The sequence below is a fragment of the Chroicocephalus ridibundus genome, chromosome 11, assembly GCF_963924245.1.
Source record: "Chroicocephalus ridibundus chromosome 11, bChrRid1.1, whole genome shotgun sequence".
Taxonomy (NCBI): domain Eukaryota; kingdom Metazoa; phylum Chordata; class Aves; order Charadriiformes; family Laridae; genus Chroicocephalus; species Chroicocephalus ridibundus.
The window spans coordinates 16,714,194-16,730,975 of record NC_086294.1 but is presented as its reverse complement, the minus strand read 5'-3'; the positions used below and the strand labels follow the sequence as shown (position 1 = coordinate 16,730,975).

Here is a 16,782-nt window from a genome sequence, read left to right as displayed (position 1 = left end):
TTATTTTTATTGCTGTTAGTGGCGTTCAGGGGGTCCGTCCGCTGCCCCCTGCCCAGCCCTCCCCGCAGGGCCGCAGCAGCGGGGCCTGGTAGAGCCCGTGCTTCCCGCTCCCCCGTGGGCAGCCGTTCCTTCGGGGGGCGGGAAATCAAACGATAAATTGCAGCGTCTGGGTGCTTCCAGGCTCTGTTCAGGCAGTTAGGAAATTCCCATCTTGCTGGGAAGAGCAGCAGGGAACGTAGGTTATGTTCATTTAAATGTATATTAACGCAAACGCTGCGAGCGCAGGTGCTGGTTGGGCTCCCGGCCCTGGCAAGAAGTTGGGGTGCTGTGGGTCAGAGCTGACAGCACTGGTACCGCACCCCTGCCCACCATGGCAGCGTCTTTATGTTCTAAAGAAGCCTGTGGACGACCCGGGTGTCAGTCTGCATTCGATCAGCCCAAACCCGCAAAGAGCGCAGTGGGGGGGACAGTTATTTCAGCATATTTCATTGCTCCAGAGGGAGAAGCGTGGTGGCAGAGCTGCTGGATTGCATTGGGAGTTTCATAGTCGGTGTTGTGCGGTTCGGATCTGGGGTTTTATTTCATGTACAGCAGTGTGGGATGAAGCTGAGGCCTCATTTTTTTCCGTTCTGGAAGATGCTGGTGGGGTTGCTGACTAGCAGCAGCGTTACCGTGCACCCCCCCAGGAGGAGCTCGGGCCAGTTCCACCCTCACAAATTTTCCTTTAGCAAGGACGGTTGAAAAATCTTCAGAGAGTAGGTTTGTTGGAGTTTGGCAAAATCAGATTTCATGGTATTTTTCTTATTATTTTGAGCAAGGTAGCTCTGAGTAGCAGCATACAAACCATTTGGATGATTCAAATCAACAGGTTGTTGAGAGTCAAGAGTCAGATAAGTTAAAGCCACTCCTCAATTAAAGGAGCAAGGAGGGAAAACATGATAGCCTTAATGCTTCATATTGTACAGGGCAGCTTTTGGGGCAAGTGGGCAAGGAGAAAAAATACTGATGTTGCCTCACGGACCTGTTTTACTGTTAAGGGAGTGTCAGCATCTGGTTTATACTGAATAGTTTATAGCTGTCGGCGAGCAGACAGGGGAGGGGACCGGTGTCAGACTTAGTAGGGTAAGAATCCATCTTTGCCAGGCTGCAGCTGATGCCAGACATCTGTAAGCTGGTATTAACAGATCAAGGAAGAGTCACAGCTGATGTTGGTTATTTAAAATTTTATTTGCTTCTAATTTACTCTCATAAAAACACTCTAGTCTATTTGATTTTAGTATTCAGACAGTACAGACTTCTGATACTATCAAGAGTGATATTAGAGAAGCAGTACAAGCCAATCTACTTTAGCATGTAACCAAGCACAGGTGGAACTAAAACCACCCCCACTTGTAAAAACTAATTAGCCTGCTTTCTTAGGCTTTATAGTTAAAATACAATACTCAGTAAATGGTTATAGTCACCAAACCATATAAATAAAATCTAACATGGTAAAGTGGGAACAGCTGAATGTGCAAGAGTCAAAGTAAAAATATGTAGATAGGTATTTTGCTAATTAGAGCAATCACCAGTTAACTGCATCTATGTTGTAAGTGTCTCTTATAGGTGTGAGTTTTCCTCTTCGTTTTCAGTTAAAGTTCATCACTTTCATACAGTCCAGACTGCTCAGCCAAACGCTGAAACTCTCCTTCCGGTGAGAAAGCTTGTTTCACATCCAGTCCTCTTCCATTAAGTGCCAAATACTTGCTAAAAGTTGGTCGAACCCGCAACTGCTTTGGGGCTGGGACTGGCTTGTTTGCATGTGCTGGAAGAGAGAAAAAAGCTTCTTTCAGTGTCTTCCCAGGCTGTGGAAAGACCCATGGTACAGCAACCCAATTGCTTTTTATCTGCACCATAAATCAGTAAACACTTAGGAGTAATTTAACAGTCAAGCCTATCTCTCAGACACCAGAGATTTATATTCACCCTCATTCTTGGTATCAATCAAATTGTAGTCTTTAAGCAGTGCAGACAGCAGATGTAGACAGTGTGCACATCACAGTGTCTTGGTACTAAACAAAAAAGTTTTTCCCAGGATAGTTACTTTTTGTCTAGATCAGTACCTTTGGAAAGAAACCCTCCCAGCAGCCTGAGCTTCCTTAGGTTAAACTTGAGGTTCTGCTCTGAGTACAAGTGCCAGTGGCAGCTGCAGTTGTGGCTGTGGCACTGTGAATGTGGTACTTACTGGCAACCTCCAGCCTGGCATGGCATGTGGCCACACCTGCTCCGTTGACAGCAGATACAGTGTACCAGCCAGCATCTTTCTTGTTTGCATTATTAATCAGGAGGCAAATCCTTCCAGTATTGTCATGTAACAAGCTGAAAAATGAAGGTGTTTATGTGTAAGTGCTTGGAGGGAGAGGGAGAGAAGACATTGAAATCAGAGGGTCAGTTTACATGCTGAGGAGCTGAGAAAGTCCTAGAACAATTCTTGCAGGGCACTGCAAACTATTTAGACAGCATTTGTGTTACGAGACAGCAGTGGTTCCCATCATGATACCATTCAGGTGGCATCAAGGCCCTTCTGTAGCCCCATAGCCTCAGAGCACGATGAATGCATTGCGTGTTTCAGTCCTAAAGCCATGCTTCTCTGTGGGCCTTGTAACTGCTGCTACAATTCAGAGTGGCAGCTGGTCACAGTTTTCTCTCTGTGCCCTCGAAACAAGATTCTGAGCGTTGTGCCTGTCCAGCACATGGGCCTGTTCACCATCCCAACGAGGGATGGATCTAGCTTTCCAGCTTGCTGCTTTTAGAAACCAGCCAATTCAAATTTGACTTAAATACTGGTTATTGTTTCCTAACACACCAATGGCCAACTCATTAGTAGGATACCTTATTCGGTCTGTATTATATTGTACCATTTCGTTGTTTCTTTTCCAGTAAATCCGGGGTGTTGGAATAGCAGAGATCTGGCATTCCAGTCTGGCTGTATCTCCTTCAAAAACCTTTTTGCTTTGTGGCTTGAAGATGAAAGTTGGAGGCGTGTGATGTTCTTTTGCTAAATTAAAGAGGAAAGATAAGGAGGAGTTACTCTAAGTATTGAATGCTAATATCAGGCTTGTTTTTTAAAATTTCAGAATGCTAAATTCAGGAGGGCACATGCTCCTTACTGCATCTCTTCAGTGTACAGGCAATTCCCATGAACATAAGGGTGTAGGACAAGAGCCAATCAACATATGTTATCAATTCTGGGAGATTAATAACTCCCAAATTCTGGACATCCCACTACATCTAAATATCCCACTAGAAGTGCTTTGAAGAAATATGGCATCCCAGATGTATGTATTACAATAGTCTTGGAAAAGGTAATGTGTTTGTTATTGTTTGAGCCTGAGTATCTGGAGATCTATCTCTGCTGCTTACTTATTTTAAATTCCAAACACATGGAGGAAGGCATTAGATTGCTCAGATTTTTCCATGTGTGGCCAAGTAATTATCGGTGCTCTCAGTCTTACCAATTACTTCCACTTTAACTGCGAAAGAGGCTTCTCCTGCACGATTGACAGCCACACATTCATATGTCCCTGCATCAGATGATTTGACTGCTTCAAAAATAAATGAATGGAATCCCTTTTCTGACACTATCATTTTATGGAACTGATCTTGGTGAACCATCCTTCCATTCTGATACCACATCACATCTGGAGTCGGCAGCCCACTAACCTGTGAAGGAGAGGAAGGCAGTGAAGAGTTAAACAGCTTTTAAGATAATAAAAGCTCTTCAATGCTATAGGGAGTTTGATGTCAATAGATGATCAAATCATGATCCTACTGCAAAGTTTTAGTCTTGCCTAGTTTTGAATATTAATGTGGTGCTGCACAGAGAGTAAGGCTTGTGAAGTGCCATGGAAAGATGAGCTTTTAGCTACAAGACAGTGGATGCTGTTTCTGCAAGCCCCGGTTGTTCCCATCTTGTAAGGTAGTTTTGATTAGGCCAAAGATACTCGTTTTGGGTTCATAGAGGGGGGGAACTTACCCTTTTAATCTCACAGTTAGTACCATCAATAGGGTTGCAATCCATACTGTTTTGATAATGTATATAAATAAACTGTCCTGCAGACATGCTCCAGGCTGTCCATGACATTCAGAAGTTAAGCAATTTGCAGCAAAATGGCTAACGGTCATGCCTAAGTCTGTCAAGAGTTTACTTAAGGAAAGAGATTGGAAGCGATTAGGAAAAAACAAGCCAAACCACAATCAGCAAACCCCCTTTGCAGCGAAGCTGCATGTGTGGAAGATGCAGGTTCGTTCTAACCCTAGGGTTGGTACCGTTGCCATGCAGTTTCAGGCCATTCTGGCATTTTGTTTGTTTGTCATTAGGGCATTTCCTTTCCAGATTGTCTGCTCCAGCAAGGGCACAGTTACCTCAGAGAAGACTCACTAAAGGCAGGCTAGTCCTAAGCAGGCCTTGCTGGACGTATGTCCAGCATGTATCCATTGAAGTCAGCGAAGTCCCAGTGCAAAGCACAAAGTTCCCTCCCAAAATGCCTTCTTTCAGCAAGGCCTTAATATTCATTCTTCCCAGTGAGGTCTAGAAGGTGTTCTATGGTGGTCCATATTTACCACTATTTAGCTTTAACCATATTCTTATGAAGCTAATTCCATTTACGTTTTCCAAGGGAAAATGCTGAAATATTTAGGCATCTCCTATTTCTTGGTTTACGTTGCCTGGAGAGACCTTGCACCATTTGCCATTAGTGCTCTGGCTTATTAAAGTGCAAAGGCACCGCAGCTCAGAGACCTCTCTTCATGCCGCACACCCCACAGAGATAATGGAACTGAAAGTGAAAGGCGGGTATTACTTTGAAGTCGAGTCTGCAGAATCGCCCCTCCTCAATAATTACGTCTTCGGGCACTTGTGTGAAACGTGGCTGAAAAAACTTTTCCTGGATGGAGTCATGTCCACGGTCATCTCCTCTTGAGGACGGTCTGCTCCTAAAAAGTGGACAGCAACAGTTACTTGTGTAAAAGTCACTATAGCACAAATGACATTGAAGTACTAATTGCAGCTAGAGTCCCTCACCATGCTTAGGAGTCTAGTACTACAGTTGTGGTTTGGTTTTCAGCTGCAAGGCGTGGGTTTTAATCAGCCACCTATCTTGCTCAAGTTGTTCAGTTCAACCCAGAAGCGTAACATAGGAAACCTTCATCTTTGGCCTAATATCCAGAAGAATTTACAAGAGCAATGTAGGCTGTATTTCATCGTGCTACATGTCATCATTTACATTGTTGAACCTTGCTTTGACTAGAGATTAGTCTTCTAGAATACGAAGCATATTTGCCCTAGGTACATGGGGTCTTTAAACATCTAGTGATATGTTTAGAATTGACCGGATTAAGATCATAGGCATCATCAGCCATCCTCAAATAGTAATATTTTAGTTGAAGTGTATGAATTTAGTAATTACTACTTTAGAAAAAGTGATAAATAAGGAAGTAAAACTAACATTGTCTAGAAACACTTGACATAAGATCTTGAAGTGCAATGCAGCACAAGCTTATGCATTACCTTACATGTGTTGTAGGAACCTGCAGCCTGATGTTTTCCGCATTCTGGTGCTTGGAAAGAGAAAGAGGAGAGGTGAGTTAACTTAGAAAGTTCTATCTATAAACTGAATGAGAAGCCATTTTAAAGTTCATATACTGTCTGCTGCTTAAAAGCTGAATACTTCAGAAGTCATTGGGACAAAAGGTAAAGGAACTTGCATCAAGAGTTCACCCTAGGCTTTGCCATGACAGTAACAAGTACTATTAATAGAATGGCACAACGTCTCATCACTCTGCACAGGTGATAGGTGCAGCACTTTTGTTTGGCACACAAGGCTTTTGGCCAGCCAATAACCTTTGTTAGAGGGGAGTAGTACTACTGGCAGTATCTAAAATGAGAGCTAAGTACAGAGTGTCCTTCGCTATAGCAGGAATAGAAGTGGAATCGCTGGCAAGAACGCTGTATTGTGCCCACTTAAATATGGTACCAGTAGCAATGGACACATGCTGAGCTGGAAAATATTTTTCTTTCTAGATCACAGCACCAACTAAGCTCGCTGACAGCTCCACAATCACATGAGTAAATCTGCTAAAGTACCCAGGATTGATGCCTGCTAGGAACTTGGATGTTTGGAAAATGCAAGCAGAGTTTATTACCAGTGACTCATTTTAGCAATGGAGTCAGATAGAGGAAACACTGCATGGAAATTCCTGGGGTGTTTGCATTGAGCCATTACGATGCTTGGTTCTGTGCTCTATAGCTGAGTTCTGTGGAATATTTAAGCCTGGGTTTAAACTTCAAGCACAGAAGCAGTCTTCAGTTCAGGAGAAGCATTGCATGAATGGGGGTCTTGCTGGACTGAGCTCAATGCCGAGTCCAAGAGGCAATTGCTTCTATCTGCTCATTTACACTAGTTCTGTACAATTATTACTTGTCTTGTGAAAGGATGCTGTAGTGATGGAGTAGCTTGTAATTCTAATGCTCTATTATAAGGACTATGTAGTTAAGTTCCTGAGGAATCATGAGGCTGAATGAATCAATGACTACAATATTTAAAAATAAGACTGAACAATGGGAGTAAGATCTCCCAAACATAAGTCAGCCTCTCCTTCCAGTACTCCTTTTTATGCAGCATTTCACACACCCTGAAAAGTTGTCAGTCATCCGGTTTTGACTGAATGTTTCCTTGTTCTCTACAAAAGACGAGGCTTCCCTTGCTCTCCGACATCCATAATGTTCCCTTCTTGCCTGCCTGTCAGGTGATTGTTGGGGAGAAATAGCTCAAATTGCGTATTCCTCCCTTGCTGTGATCTTAAGTGTCTTTTGCAAAGAGTTTTGCTAACTGCACTTTGGAAGGTGTGTGCCAGCCTGCTGGCTCTCTGCATGCATGCAGCAGGAGGTATGTTTTCTTTGGCTGCGCAGGTATCCAGCGCCACATCACAGACATTTCCACTAACTTTGATCACAGAAGTGCCAAAGATACCTTTTAACTGGTCTTCAACTAAAATGCTTTTGAAAATGCCAGTAGTAATAGATGCTTGTCTGTCAGTATGTGGGCTGCTAAAATAAATGCTTTGCCTTCTCTTAATGATTGCAGGCTCCTGGAGGGGCTAAAACCTAGCCGATCCCACTTCAAGGCCCTGACCTCTTGTAGTCAATGTCACTTATTCCAAACAGTGACAGGTGTAAATCTTGCTGTCCTGGCCAAGTCTGAACTTGGGCTGTTAGAGAGTGAGTACCTGTATCCCTGGCTGTGCTGCTCCCTGCCTGTCACAAGCATGGTGTAACGTGCTGTGCAGCAGCTGTTGTAATTCCTCCCTGGAGACATCATTCCTACAGATCAGACCCAGCAAGGGGATGGTGCTTAAATTCCCCCCCTCTACCACAACCCCCCCAAAAAACCCCTCAAATCCCTACTATACAGAGCTCTGCCAGTGCGAGCTGGCCCCTTCCCTCCCCTCTCTTGCACTGGTACCAAATAAACCCCATCTCTCTGCCCTGTTCAGGTACAAGCAGGTCACAGCACAGTCACCAGAAAACTGTTGTTCTGGAGAAAGGTCCCCCCCCATTTACCTGTGCATTCTGCATGTTGTCTTCACTTTGTGCTTCCAACACAGATGCAGCATTTACTGGTCCGAGCAGCCTGCGAGCCATTCTTTCTTCATAAGTTAATCGCTTAAAGCAGAGTGGAGAGGAATTCTAGTCAGAAGTCCATTTACTATTTCAGGTCAGCTTGTAAGAGCACATTAATATGCCACAAATTCAGGGTGTTGTCAATGAAAGCAGCGGCTGAATAGAAACACAACTTCTGTTCCAGAGGGTTTGCAGTCTGTGATGACTACTGAAGTCAGCCTCAATATATACAGCACTGAAATGCATAAAAGATTAAACTGCCTGTTCATCAAAGCCTCTCTCATGCCATCTGTGGCCTTACACTCCTCCTCTTTCTCCACCGGGATTATTTATGGGTAACTGATGGCATTATCTCAGAAGCCAGAGTAAGTCCCAGGGTACCTTTCTGTTAGCACTGGGAAGACTTCCCAAGTCATTCAGCTGTGGATTTACTTCAGGAGCTAGAGGCGTGCTGGATGCTAGCGCCCCTACTCCCAAAAAAGCAAGAGCCACATCAGAAGCAGACGCAGCCAGAGAGGAGCACCACTGCCCCTGAAAGCACAAGGGAAGTTTATGCCAGCCCAGCTGCTGCCTTATGAAATGCTGGGTGCTGTCTTGAGGAGGCAAGAATGCGTTTCAGTCATGTAACATGTTCCTACAATATGGATGCAGGACAGAGGGATAAATACGAACAGAGTTAAATTCAAGTTCTGTCAGTGGCCTTACTTTAGAAGAGTACATTAGTCTCCTGAGCACCAGAACACCTGACACTTCGCTTCCCACAAAGTTTACCTTGGGTTTGGATTTTGTGATGTGAGGACAAGCTCTGACTGAATTTCTACTGTGTACAGGACATGTATGTGATTATTCCTGGGTAGGTAAGGGTTTGGGGAAGCTTGTGGGACTTTTCTTTAGAAAAGAGTGAGAGAGACCTTTTGCAAAACCTGCGAGAGCTTAATATCCCTGAGGTTGTTACGGCTGTATCAAGTGTGGCTGAGATTGGCCAGTTGGTTCAGATGTTGGAGGACAAGGGGAGGAGGACACAGAGTGGTGATTGCATAAGCCTTATTTTTAGACTGGCTTCCTATGGGAAGAAAAACTGGCTTGCAATTGGAAGCTTTCTTACAGCAGTGAGAAGATTCCTGTTAGGGACACATTAAGTCAGATTTGACCTGATATGGTTTTTTTCCTTCAATGTTTAAAATTATATATGAGACACAAACCTGTTCCCACTGATGATAATGGAGAAATTTCTTTCTACTTCAGGGGAAGGAAGATGGAAACTATAAACACTGTGCTTTTACCAGTCTGCCTCCAGCCAGCAGGAAGGTTCCTACGTTAGAGACCTCTCACTCTCTCTAGCTTGCTGTAAAGTGCTTCCCTACTGGTAAGCAAATTTTTCTCCCAGACCTGGATTTCTTGGAAAAGGGGATTGCATTTTGTCCCTTCGCAGAATAAATAAGTAGGTACTGAGACTAAGAGACCTCCTTATAGGAGACGGACTTTGTGATTTATCTGATTTGTTGTTGTTCATACAAACAGAAATCAAAGAGGTTTACCACATGTGGTGATGGTGTCTAGAATGAGCTTTCAAATATTGGTACTTCTCCAAGTTTCTAGTGACTCGGGGTGGTTTATTAACCCCAGCATTGAATGCCAGGGTAAAATTGTGCCTGGAGAACTGAGAGATTCTCCTTGTGTTTCTAGTAGTCTGTGGATGTGATGTTCAGCAGGATCCCCAGCAGAGAGTTCAAGTTTGTGCCACAGCTCTAAACATGTACCTTTCTCCTGACACTAGCCTTATTGATTTGGTGGCACAAATTCAAAGACAGCTTGAATGCTGTGTGCTGGCCAAGAAGGTAGGATAAGAGGGAAAGGCAAGAGCAGCTGAAAGCCATCTTGCTGCATCAAATGGCCTTCAGAAGTCAACACATCCCTTACAGAAGTCACAGGAGAGGCAGACATTCAATTGCCAGAGTAGAATGCCTACAGACATACTTACAGCCACCAGGCCAGCTTTCATCAGGCACTAAGGCATGTGCTGCTTCTCTACTGGGAAGGGCTGAGCTGAACCTGGCCCACCAGTACAGCTGTTTGCATTCTAATAGCAAAAATAACTATGAAGAAGGTGTTGGGAAACAATGAGGTTGGATGTAAATCTTTCAGAACCATGCCTTTACACCACCCCCGAGCCATGATTAAAAATGGTTACTGTTGGAAAAGATTTTTTTTTTTTTTTTTTACATTTCTAATAGAAAAATTCAGCCACCTCACACTGAAAGAATATTCTGGTCATAAATGGCTCAAAGAACTCTTGCTGGGATCTGTTGAGTAAAGGTGTTTGGGCAGTGTTGCTCCTGCATTTCCTTCTGCTTTCAGCTTAGTTCGGAGGCTCCAGCCTCTGGGGCACTATAACTAGTCTCTGCATCCCTGCTTGCACTACCGAGAGTCAGAGCAAACCGGTTCTTTAATCAGCAGGTTTCCCTTACCTGGTTGCCATTCTGGAGAAGGTTGTCTTTGCATCGGAGTTTCTTTTCCAAGTCCTGAATGAGGGCCTCTTTTGTTCCTCGAATTTCTTGTTCTGATGTCTTCTGCATAGAGTTGATGCTAGCTTGTTTGTTATACATTGGTTGTGAGTAACTACTCATGCAGGAAGAGGAAACAAAAGTTATTCCTGTGGGCCTGCTTGACTGTTTGCTACAGCTTCACAGAATACAGACAAAAATGTGAACCTGCTACCTAGGAACCGTGGTTCCAATGAACCCGTAAAGCATTTGGGAGATAGATAGGCTAGGTGGTGTAATTGAGTATCAAAAACTTAAGGGGAAGCATCATGTTCTAGCCAAGCCATTGAGTGTCCTCCCACAGCACTCGCAGCAGCTTGCCGTAGGTCACTGTTCAGCATCCCTGCATCCTGCAATGGCCCCTGCCTGGACTCAGATGTGTGCAGTAAGGCCACCAGTGTGGAGCCGCTAACTCCACTGAGCAATGCGAGTCTGTCCAGGAGCAAGTTCTGCTTAAAAACTGCATGCCTTTATAATTTCAATTGTTAAAAAGTCCCTGGGTGCTGCAAATCCACAGCAAGGTCACAAACTATTCTATTAGGTATGAACAGTTTATTAGTTGTCCTCTTCTTGGCCCCAGAAAGTTACTTCGTATAGCATTTCTGTGAGAAGTTCCATAGCTGAGCTTACCCCAAGCTAGGCTGGGTCTTTAGGAGCCCTTGCTGCAGCCCCCCACATGGCCTGATCCTGTAATCCATAGTCAAGAGACACAATCAAATCTTGGAGTTAGATAGTAGGCTTGACTCTGAAAGGTGCTAGGAAAAGAGGAGCATCCCTCAAAATGGGTTGTGAAGGCCTGCCAGAGGTCACAGCACTCTGTGCTGACGGGATCTGACCCTGGTCGTTACGTGCAGCAGGGTCTTGTATGCTGCACTTGTATTCAGCAATTATTTCTATTCAAAATCCGCTTCCTTCTGTCACTTGGGAATTTGTTCTGCTGATTAGAATAGGGTAGAAGGGTTATAATTCTGGTACATATTCCCAGCACTGCGTGGATTTAATAACTTGCCCAAGTTATAACTTAAAAACTTTAAAAATTTGCCCTACAGATTAATACATCTCATGTCCCCGTTTGCCCATTTGTAGCATGATTAGGAAAATAATTCCTCAATTCACAGGGTGTTGCATTTAAGAGCAGCTTATATGAAAAGCATAGTGAGGCACCAAAACCCTTTGCTGTGAAAACATACTACCCAACACTACATACACAAAACCCAGCAGTTACTCTAAATACGTACCTAACCCCAACACGTTCCTGCAGTACTTTTAAGAAACAGTCCTGAGTGCCCCATCTTGCCCTCTGCGTCTTACCTTCCCGCTTCCCACAGTGCTGTGATTCAAAAAATACCCAGAAACATTCAGATTTCCTGAATACAAACTGACTCTTATGCCTGAATTTATATCCAAGCCAGCAGGACCCCCCTGCCCCTATCACCTTTCCAATATCCTCGGTTGAGTGTTCGTTGCGTATTCTACACTGAGTTGCCCCCGGGACTTCCAGAGAATATTGGCAGGAATACAAGTTGGTGAGAAGGCAAGACGCAGCTCCCTTTGAGATCTCACTGACCTTGGGAGATATTTGGATTGCAGCCCAAAGGCAAAATGATATAATACATACTCAGGAAAGAATTCAGTCTTCAGTCTGAAGGGGTAAAATTTTCGAGTGGCTGCCTTTCTGTTAGCACGTATGATTAATGGAAACTGTATTGTAGGTGGGCATAGAGTCCCATCACGATGTGGAACCTGAAAATACTGTTGAGACTTACTAGGAATCTTGAACTTGTTTATATGTGGGAAATACTACTGCCTTCTCCCCCGGCCTCCCCGTTCATAAGCCATATTTGTTGAAATTAATTTGAGATGGGTGTCCATCTTCTGTTCTGAATACCCTTAAATTAGATATTTCCATCAAATGAAACTAAACTGTCCAAACTGACTCCAGAAATCGTGCACAGCAGCCCATGAGTACTGTGCAATTTAATTCCTGGTGGATGCTCCTCTCTCCCACACAGACACCAAGGGCAAGCACTCAGCCTCCTAACTCCGTTCATGCAGAGTCCTGCCTCCAACATCAGAAGTCAATGGGAGTTGTACCATTGACTTCAGCCAAGCTGATGTTTCACCAGACAGTTGGATTTGGGATGGTCAGTGCACGGGAGAGGCCAGGCCAGAGGAAAGCAAGGGGAGGTTAGAAGCCTGTATATACTTACTGAGGTTCCATAGGAGAAGGAGTTTGGCTGTTATAGTCGGGCTGCGAGGGTAGCACTGAGCACAGGAATGCTGCGGGGGGTTGGTTAGGCATGGATATAAGCCGTTGCCCAGATGATGAGCTAGCAGGAGACTGAGCAGATGCAGGCGTGACGGGATATGTGGATTCCTTAGGGGCACTACAGGAAGGCGAGGAGAGCGTGATTGAAGAGCTCAGCGATGACGAGGAGGAGAATTTCTGCCCACTTGGGTTACGAGGCTGTATTAGGATGGAGGACTGTTTGATTTGTCTGCTTGACTCTGTAGAGGCTGCGGGTCCTGGAGGCTGCTGTTGCCCTTGACACACGTTCTTAGACTGGATAAAGTGTTTTGGACGTTCGTAGTTAAACATAGTTGGTTGGCACATAGAGGAAACGGATGGGAAATTAGGGACACTCATAGGAGAGGTTTCACGGCTGTCCTGGGTTTTTGTTGGTGATAACTGGCTTTGGATAGGTGGCTGGTAAAAACTAGGTGGTAGGCCACGAAAGCTTTCTTGGCTGGGATCCTGGATAGAATGGAACCCTTGCCTTGCAGAATAGAGGCTTTCTTGGTGTGGATTTTCCCTTAGGGAAGACAATACAGATAAAATAAATAGTACATCATGATTTGAATCACAAAAATACTGTGTATTGAGCAGTCATTAGCAATCCAAAGAGTATGAAGTTCAGGCAACTGACAGTTAAAGCTTGAGCTTAAAATAAAGAGATTTAGGATTGATTAGAACTATTCCAGAACTGTGTGAACATTTCGGATTACAGTAACAACTCACGCACCCTACCCGACTCAGGTGCCGTGCTCACCACGGCTATCTTATCTGCAAGAGCCCAGTAAATTCTAAAAGAAATAGCAATTGATTTATTGAGACGACCCAGCACCTGCGTAAGTCTACAGATAACCACAGATACTATTGCTAAGCAAGGTAATTTGCCACATATCACCTTAACTAAAGATCTTTGAATCCTGCAATTTTGTGCCCTGTCAAAACACTAAATGTATTATTACTCAGAGAACTGGCTATTTGTGCCAAGAAATTCCTTACACCACAGGGAAGCATGAAACAGGTTCCACTTTCTTTTAAGCTGAAAACGAAACCTTTGAAACAAAGTATCCTGATTTCTTCTCTGTTGGTTTTCGAATGCCAAGGACTGTGCATCTCCATTTGAAGTGATTTCCCGAGATTTGCTGTTAGGGCTAATAATTTCCCGAATTAGATAGCTGCAGGATCAAGTAAGGCAAGCTGAGCTGCTCAGAGGTCCTGCATTTATTTTGCAGGTCCTTGATATCTAAATCTGGGCTTTCCATCAATTTACAAAAGCGGAAAGTTTAATTAGAGCAAACTGAGCGAGTTTGTTAAAACTGACAAGCAACTTCAGCTCCAGGATAAAAAAATTACCCCCCAAAATAAACGTAAAGCTACTAATAAAAAAATGAGAATATAAATCCACACAGTTACATGTACTGGAAAAAATTGTAATCTTGCCCCACTGAGATCAGCTGTTTCGCTGCTATATATACACAGTATATTGTATTCCTCTCCTCGGAGAGCCCGAAGAAGGGCTCCACGAAGGTCGTAAATTCCCGTGGGGAGAGATCAACTAAAGACATCTCTCTCATTTTAAAGATTCAAAGCTTTCATTTCCTAAAGGTAATTATCAATATTAGTTGTAAATTAACTGTAAGTAAACAGAGGTTTTCTAGTAAGAATTCCCCAACTTTCCCCTTGTCATGCCCTCGGAATTTGAAGCTGGCTCAGATTTTTGGAGCATGTCCACATTGTGTTCTCATTCACTGGTGCAGAAAATTCATTGAATCTTGGTTTTATACCATTTTTATATTATTGCCTGTGCACAGATTCATTCATTTTACCTACAGGCTATGTAGCAAATCCGGCGTTTACTTTATTTTCTAGAATACTGCACTTAAACAAGATATGATACGATTCTGTGACGCACAGGTTCATTTGTCACAGCCACAAATAAGTTACAGTTTCTTCAAATCATTCCACCTTGACTTGGGTGGGAAAAAAAAAAGTATCTAAATTTATAATTCTATCTTATAATAGATATGTATATATTTTTAAATTTTTGTTGCCTCTCACATTACTTTTGACACCACCGCACCTTAAAGGTACCTTTTCATCTCAGCATTGCCCAGCGCACCGCTGTTTCTCATGCCAGCTCCCTAACCAGCTTCCGAGTCAAAAAGTGACGTGGAAAAAAAAAAACCAAACCCAACCCGAACACGGCACCTTACCTACAGCCTAGGAGTTGTCACCTGGGCTTTAACCAGTATTTTGGGAAGGGACCGTCATTCACTGACCCGGACTGTCATAGTAGCCCTCTGCGTAGCGTTATAAGACCGGAGGCTTTAATGTGCTGCCAGCAGATGACACGGCGGGACCTGCCTGTCCTGCCCGCACCGCTGTCACAATAAGAGTCTCCGCCAGCCCCGGACCGGCGGGGACACGGCGTTTAAAGGCCGGTGCCCGGGTTTTGGGCAGGTGCCCGCGGTCAGCAAATCACCCGCCTGGCCAGCGCTGGGACCTGCCTGCGGGGCCGGGCTCCGCGGCTCCCCCGAGCCCCGGCCGGCTCCATCCCCGGCCGCGGGAGCGATGCCCGGCTCCGGCTCTCCCCGCCCGGCGGTGGAGCGGCTGAGGCTCAGCGCTGTCGCTCGCCTCCCCTGCTCCGTCCCCGCGTTCACCCGGAGAAGGGAAAGAATTGAAGAAGTCCAGGTTTTTTTGCCCATAACAGCCGTCAGGGACCAGAGAGGAAGGACTGCTGCAATGTGCTTGCACGTCCCTGAATCCCACTTTGTTATCTCTGTGTAATTCCTTTTTCAATTCACTTACTAATTGGCTGTAGCTAACTGTCTCTGTAGTGGTAACACTGTTACTGTTTTTAAGGCTGTGTACTTAAAGGCAACAGATAGGTGAAAGCCAGACCAAAAATGTTTAAGAAACTACCCGGCAGCACACCCGAGCGGTCCCCGGGGCCGCCGTGTCCTCGTCCTCGGTGGTACCCGCACCTTCTGTCTGGTACCGACCTTCATCAAGAGCAGTGGCATTCATTGCTCACGGATGTGTCTGAAGAGTCATAAACTGCATAACACAAATAAAATACACTCGGTGACAAAACATTATTCGATATTTTGCTGCCTGTGTGTATTATTATACATATTTACTTGGATTAAAAGGTGCAACTATGGTGTTTTCACCAGAACAGCAACGGATCCTGCTGGCAGATTAGGTGATTTGTATCCCTTTAATCAAAGGCTTCAGTGCTTAATTACATCTTACATTAACATTATAGTGTTTTAAGTATGTTAATTATACTTTGTCAACTCTTGCCTAAAATACACACTATTATTTAAAAAAATCCCAACTCTGTGAGTACCGCAGCTCGGTCTGGGTCTTTCAGTTGCCTCTTCTCTCCCTTTACTGTACTTGTGAGCCCTTCAGCACAGCGATCTTCAAGCATTAATCCAAATTTAGTGTTTGTATTTAAACATCACCCCACCGGTTGTGAACTAAATCTACATAGCAGGTGTTAATTGAGTGCTAATTTATTTAAATTCCTCGTGATGAAAGTGATTAAGGGAGAAAGCCGTGCGTCCCTGGTTGTTGGCGAGGTTATTTGCTTTTCAAGTAAAAAATAAAAACGTGTAGTTTGCACAGGGAGAGTTGAGTACCAAAAAAAAGGTAACTGAAGCATGGTCATTTGCCCTGTAGGAAGCTGTGAGCATGTTAAAGGTCAGACCCTGTGCTCAGACAGGCTCCCCGGCTCCCCATCGACTTCAATGAGGGTGCACTGTGCTTGTTTCCGAACTGAAGTTGGCTGCAAGGCATCAATTTTAAGAACAGCTTTATGCGCTTAGAAGGCTGGACACAACTCGGACGACTTGTGTGAAAGAGACGGAACAGAAAAACGTGAGATCCAGAAGGTAGGAAAAAAATTGAAAGAACTAGAAGCTGAACTGATAACGGGATAGGAATAAATCTCATAGCCTGTGTTAGGGTAACTTAGTAGTACCCTGACCAGCACTGTGAGGTGTTAGAGACCAGCTTTTCTGTACAGCTTCAGTTTACTTTCTATGAATGGTGACACATTGCATCCGATCATGTTCTCCTTGTTGCTTGAGTCATATAGCAACAAACATCTAGAAAAAAGTTAAGAATCATTTGCTTATTTATTAAGGAATCTTAAAAGCTACCTAAAAGACCTGTCAATATACTTACTGCCTGAAGCCTCCTCTTTTGCTTGGATTAAGTTCCTTTATTAAAGTTAATAACTGGTATAGATTTTATTCTGCTTCTTTAAGGCTATCAAGAGG

At 44.2% G+C, this 16,782-nt stretch overlaps 1 protein-coding gene across 4 annotated transcripts; it reads right to left on the bottom strand.

The window, feature by feature from the left end:
* Window positions 1-1,206: 1,206 nt before the first annotated feature.
* MYOT (myotilin) lies at window positions 1,207-14,906 on the bottom strand. 4 transcript variants are annotated; one of them, XM_063349274.1, is made up of 10 exons: window positions 14,707-14,906; window positions 12,414-13,016; window positions 10,129-10,279; window positions 7,601-7,702; window positions 5,549-5,598; window positions 4,842-4,974; window positions 3,495-3,702; window positions 2,872-3,037; window positions 2,225-2,358; window positions 1,207-1,804 (listed from the first exon to the last, which is right to left on the bottom strand). In XM_063349274.1, exons 2-10 carry the CDS (start codon window positions 12,848-12,850, stop codon window positions 1,632-1,634), a joined length of 1,554 nt encoding a protein of 517 aa, XP_063205344.1. In that variant the 5' UTR covers window positions 12,851-13,016; window positions 14,707-14,906; the 3' UTR covers window positions 1,207-1,631. The 4 variants fall into 4 exon arrangements, with proteins under 4 accessions (XP_063205344.1, XP_063205347.1, XP_063205345.1 ...); XM_063349277.1 differs by having other exon boundaries at window positions 12,981-13,016; window positions 14,707-14,899; XM_063349275.1 differs by lacking the exon at window positions 12,414-13,016 and having other exon boundaries at window positions 14,707-14,899.
* Window positions 14,907-16,782: the final 1,876 nt, after the last annotated feature.

What these genes read in the sequence shown, in the direction of transcription:
- MYOT (XM_063349274.1), bottom strand. Translation starts at nt 12,850, where the DNA reads ATGAGTGTCCCTAATTTCCCATCCGTTTCCTCTATGTGCCAACCAACT. An exon ending in CCTTCTCCTATGGAACCTCA is followed by an intron (nt 10,280 to 12,413) that starts GTAAGTATATAC and finishes CTGCATGAGTAG; the next exon opens with TTACTCACAACCAATGTATA. An exon ending in GTTCCTACAACACATGTAAG is followed by an intron (nt 4,975 to 5,548) that starts GTAATGCATAAG and finishes TCCACTTTTTAG; the next exon opens with GAGCAGACCGTCCTCAAGAG.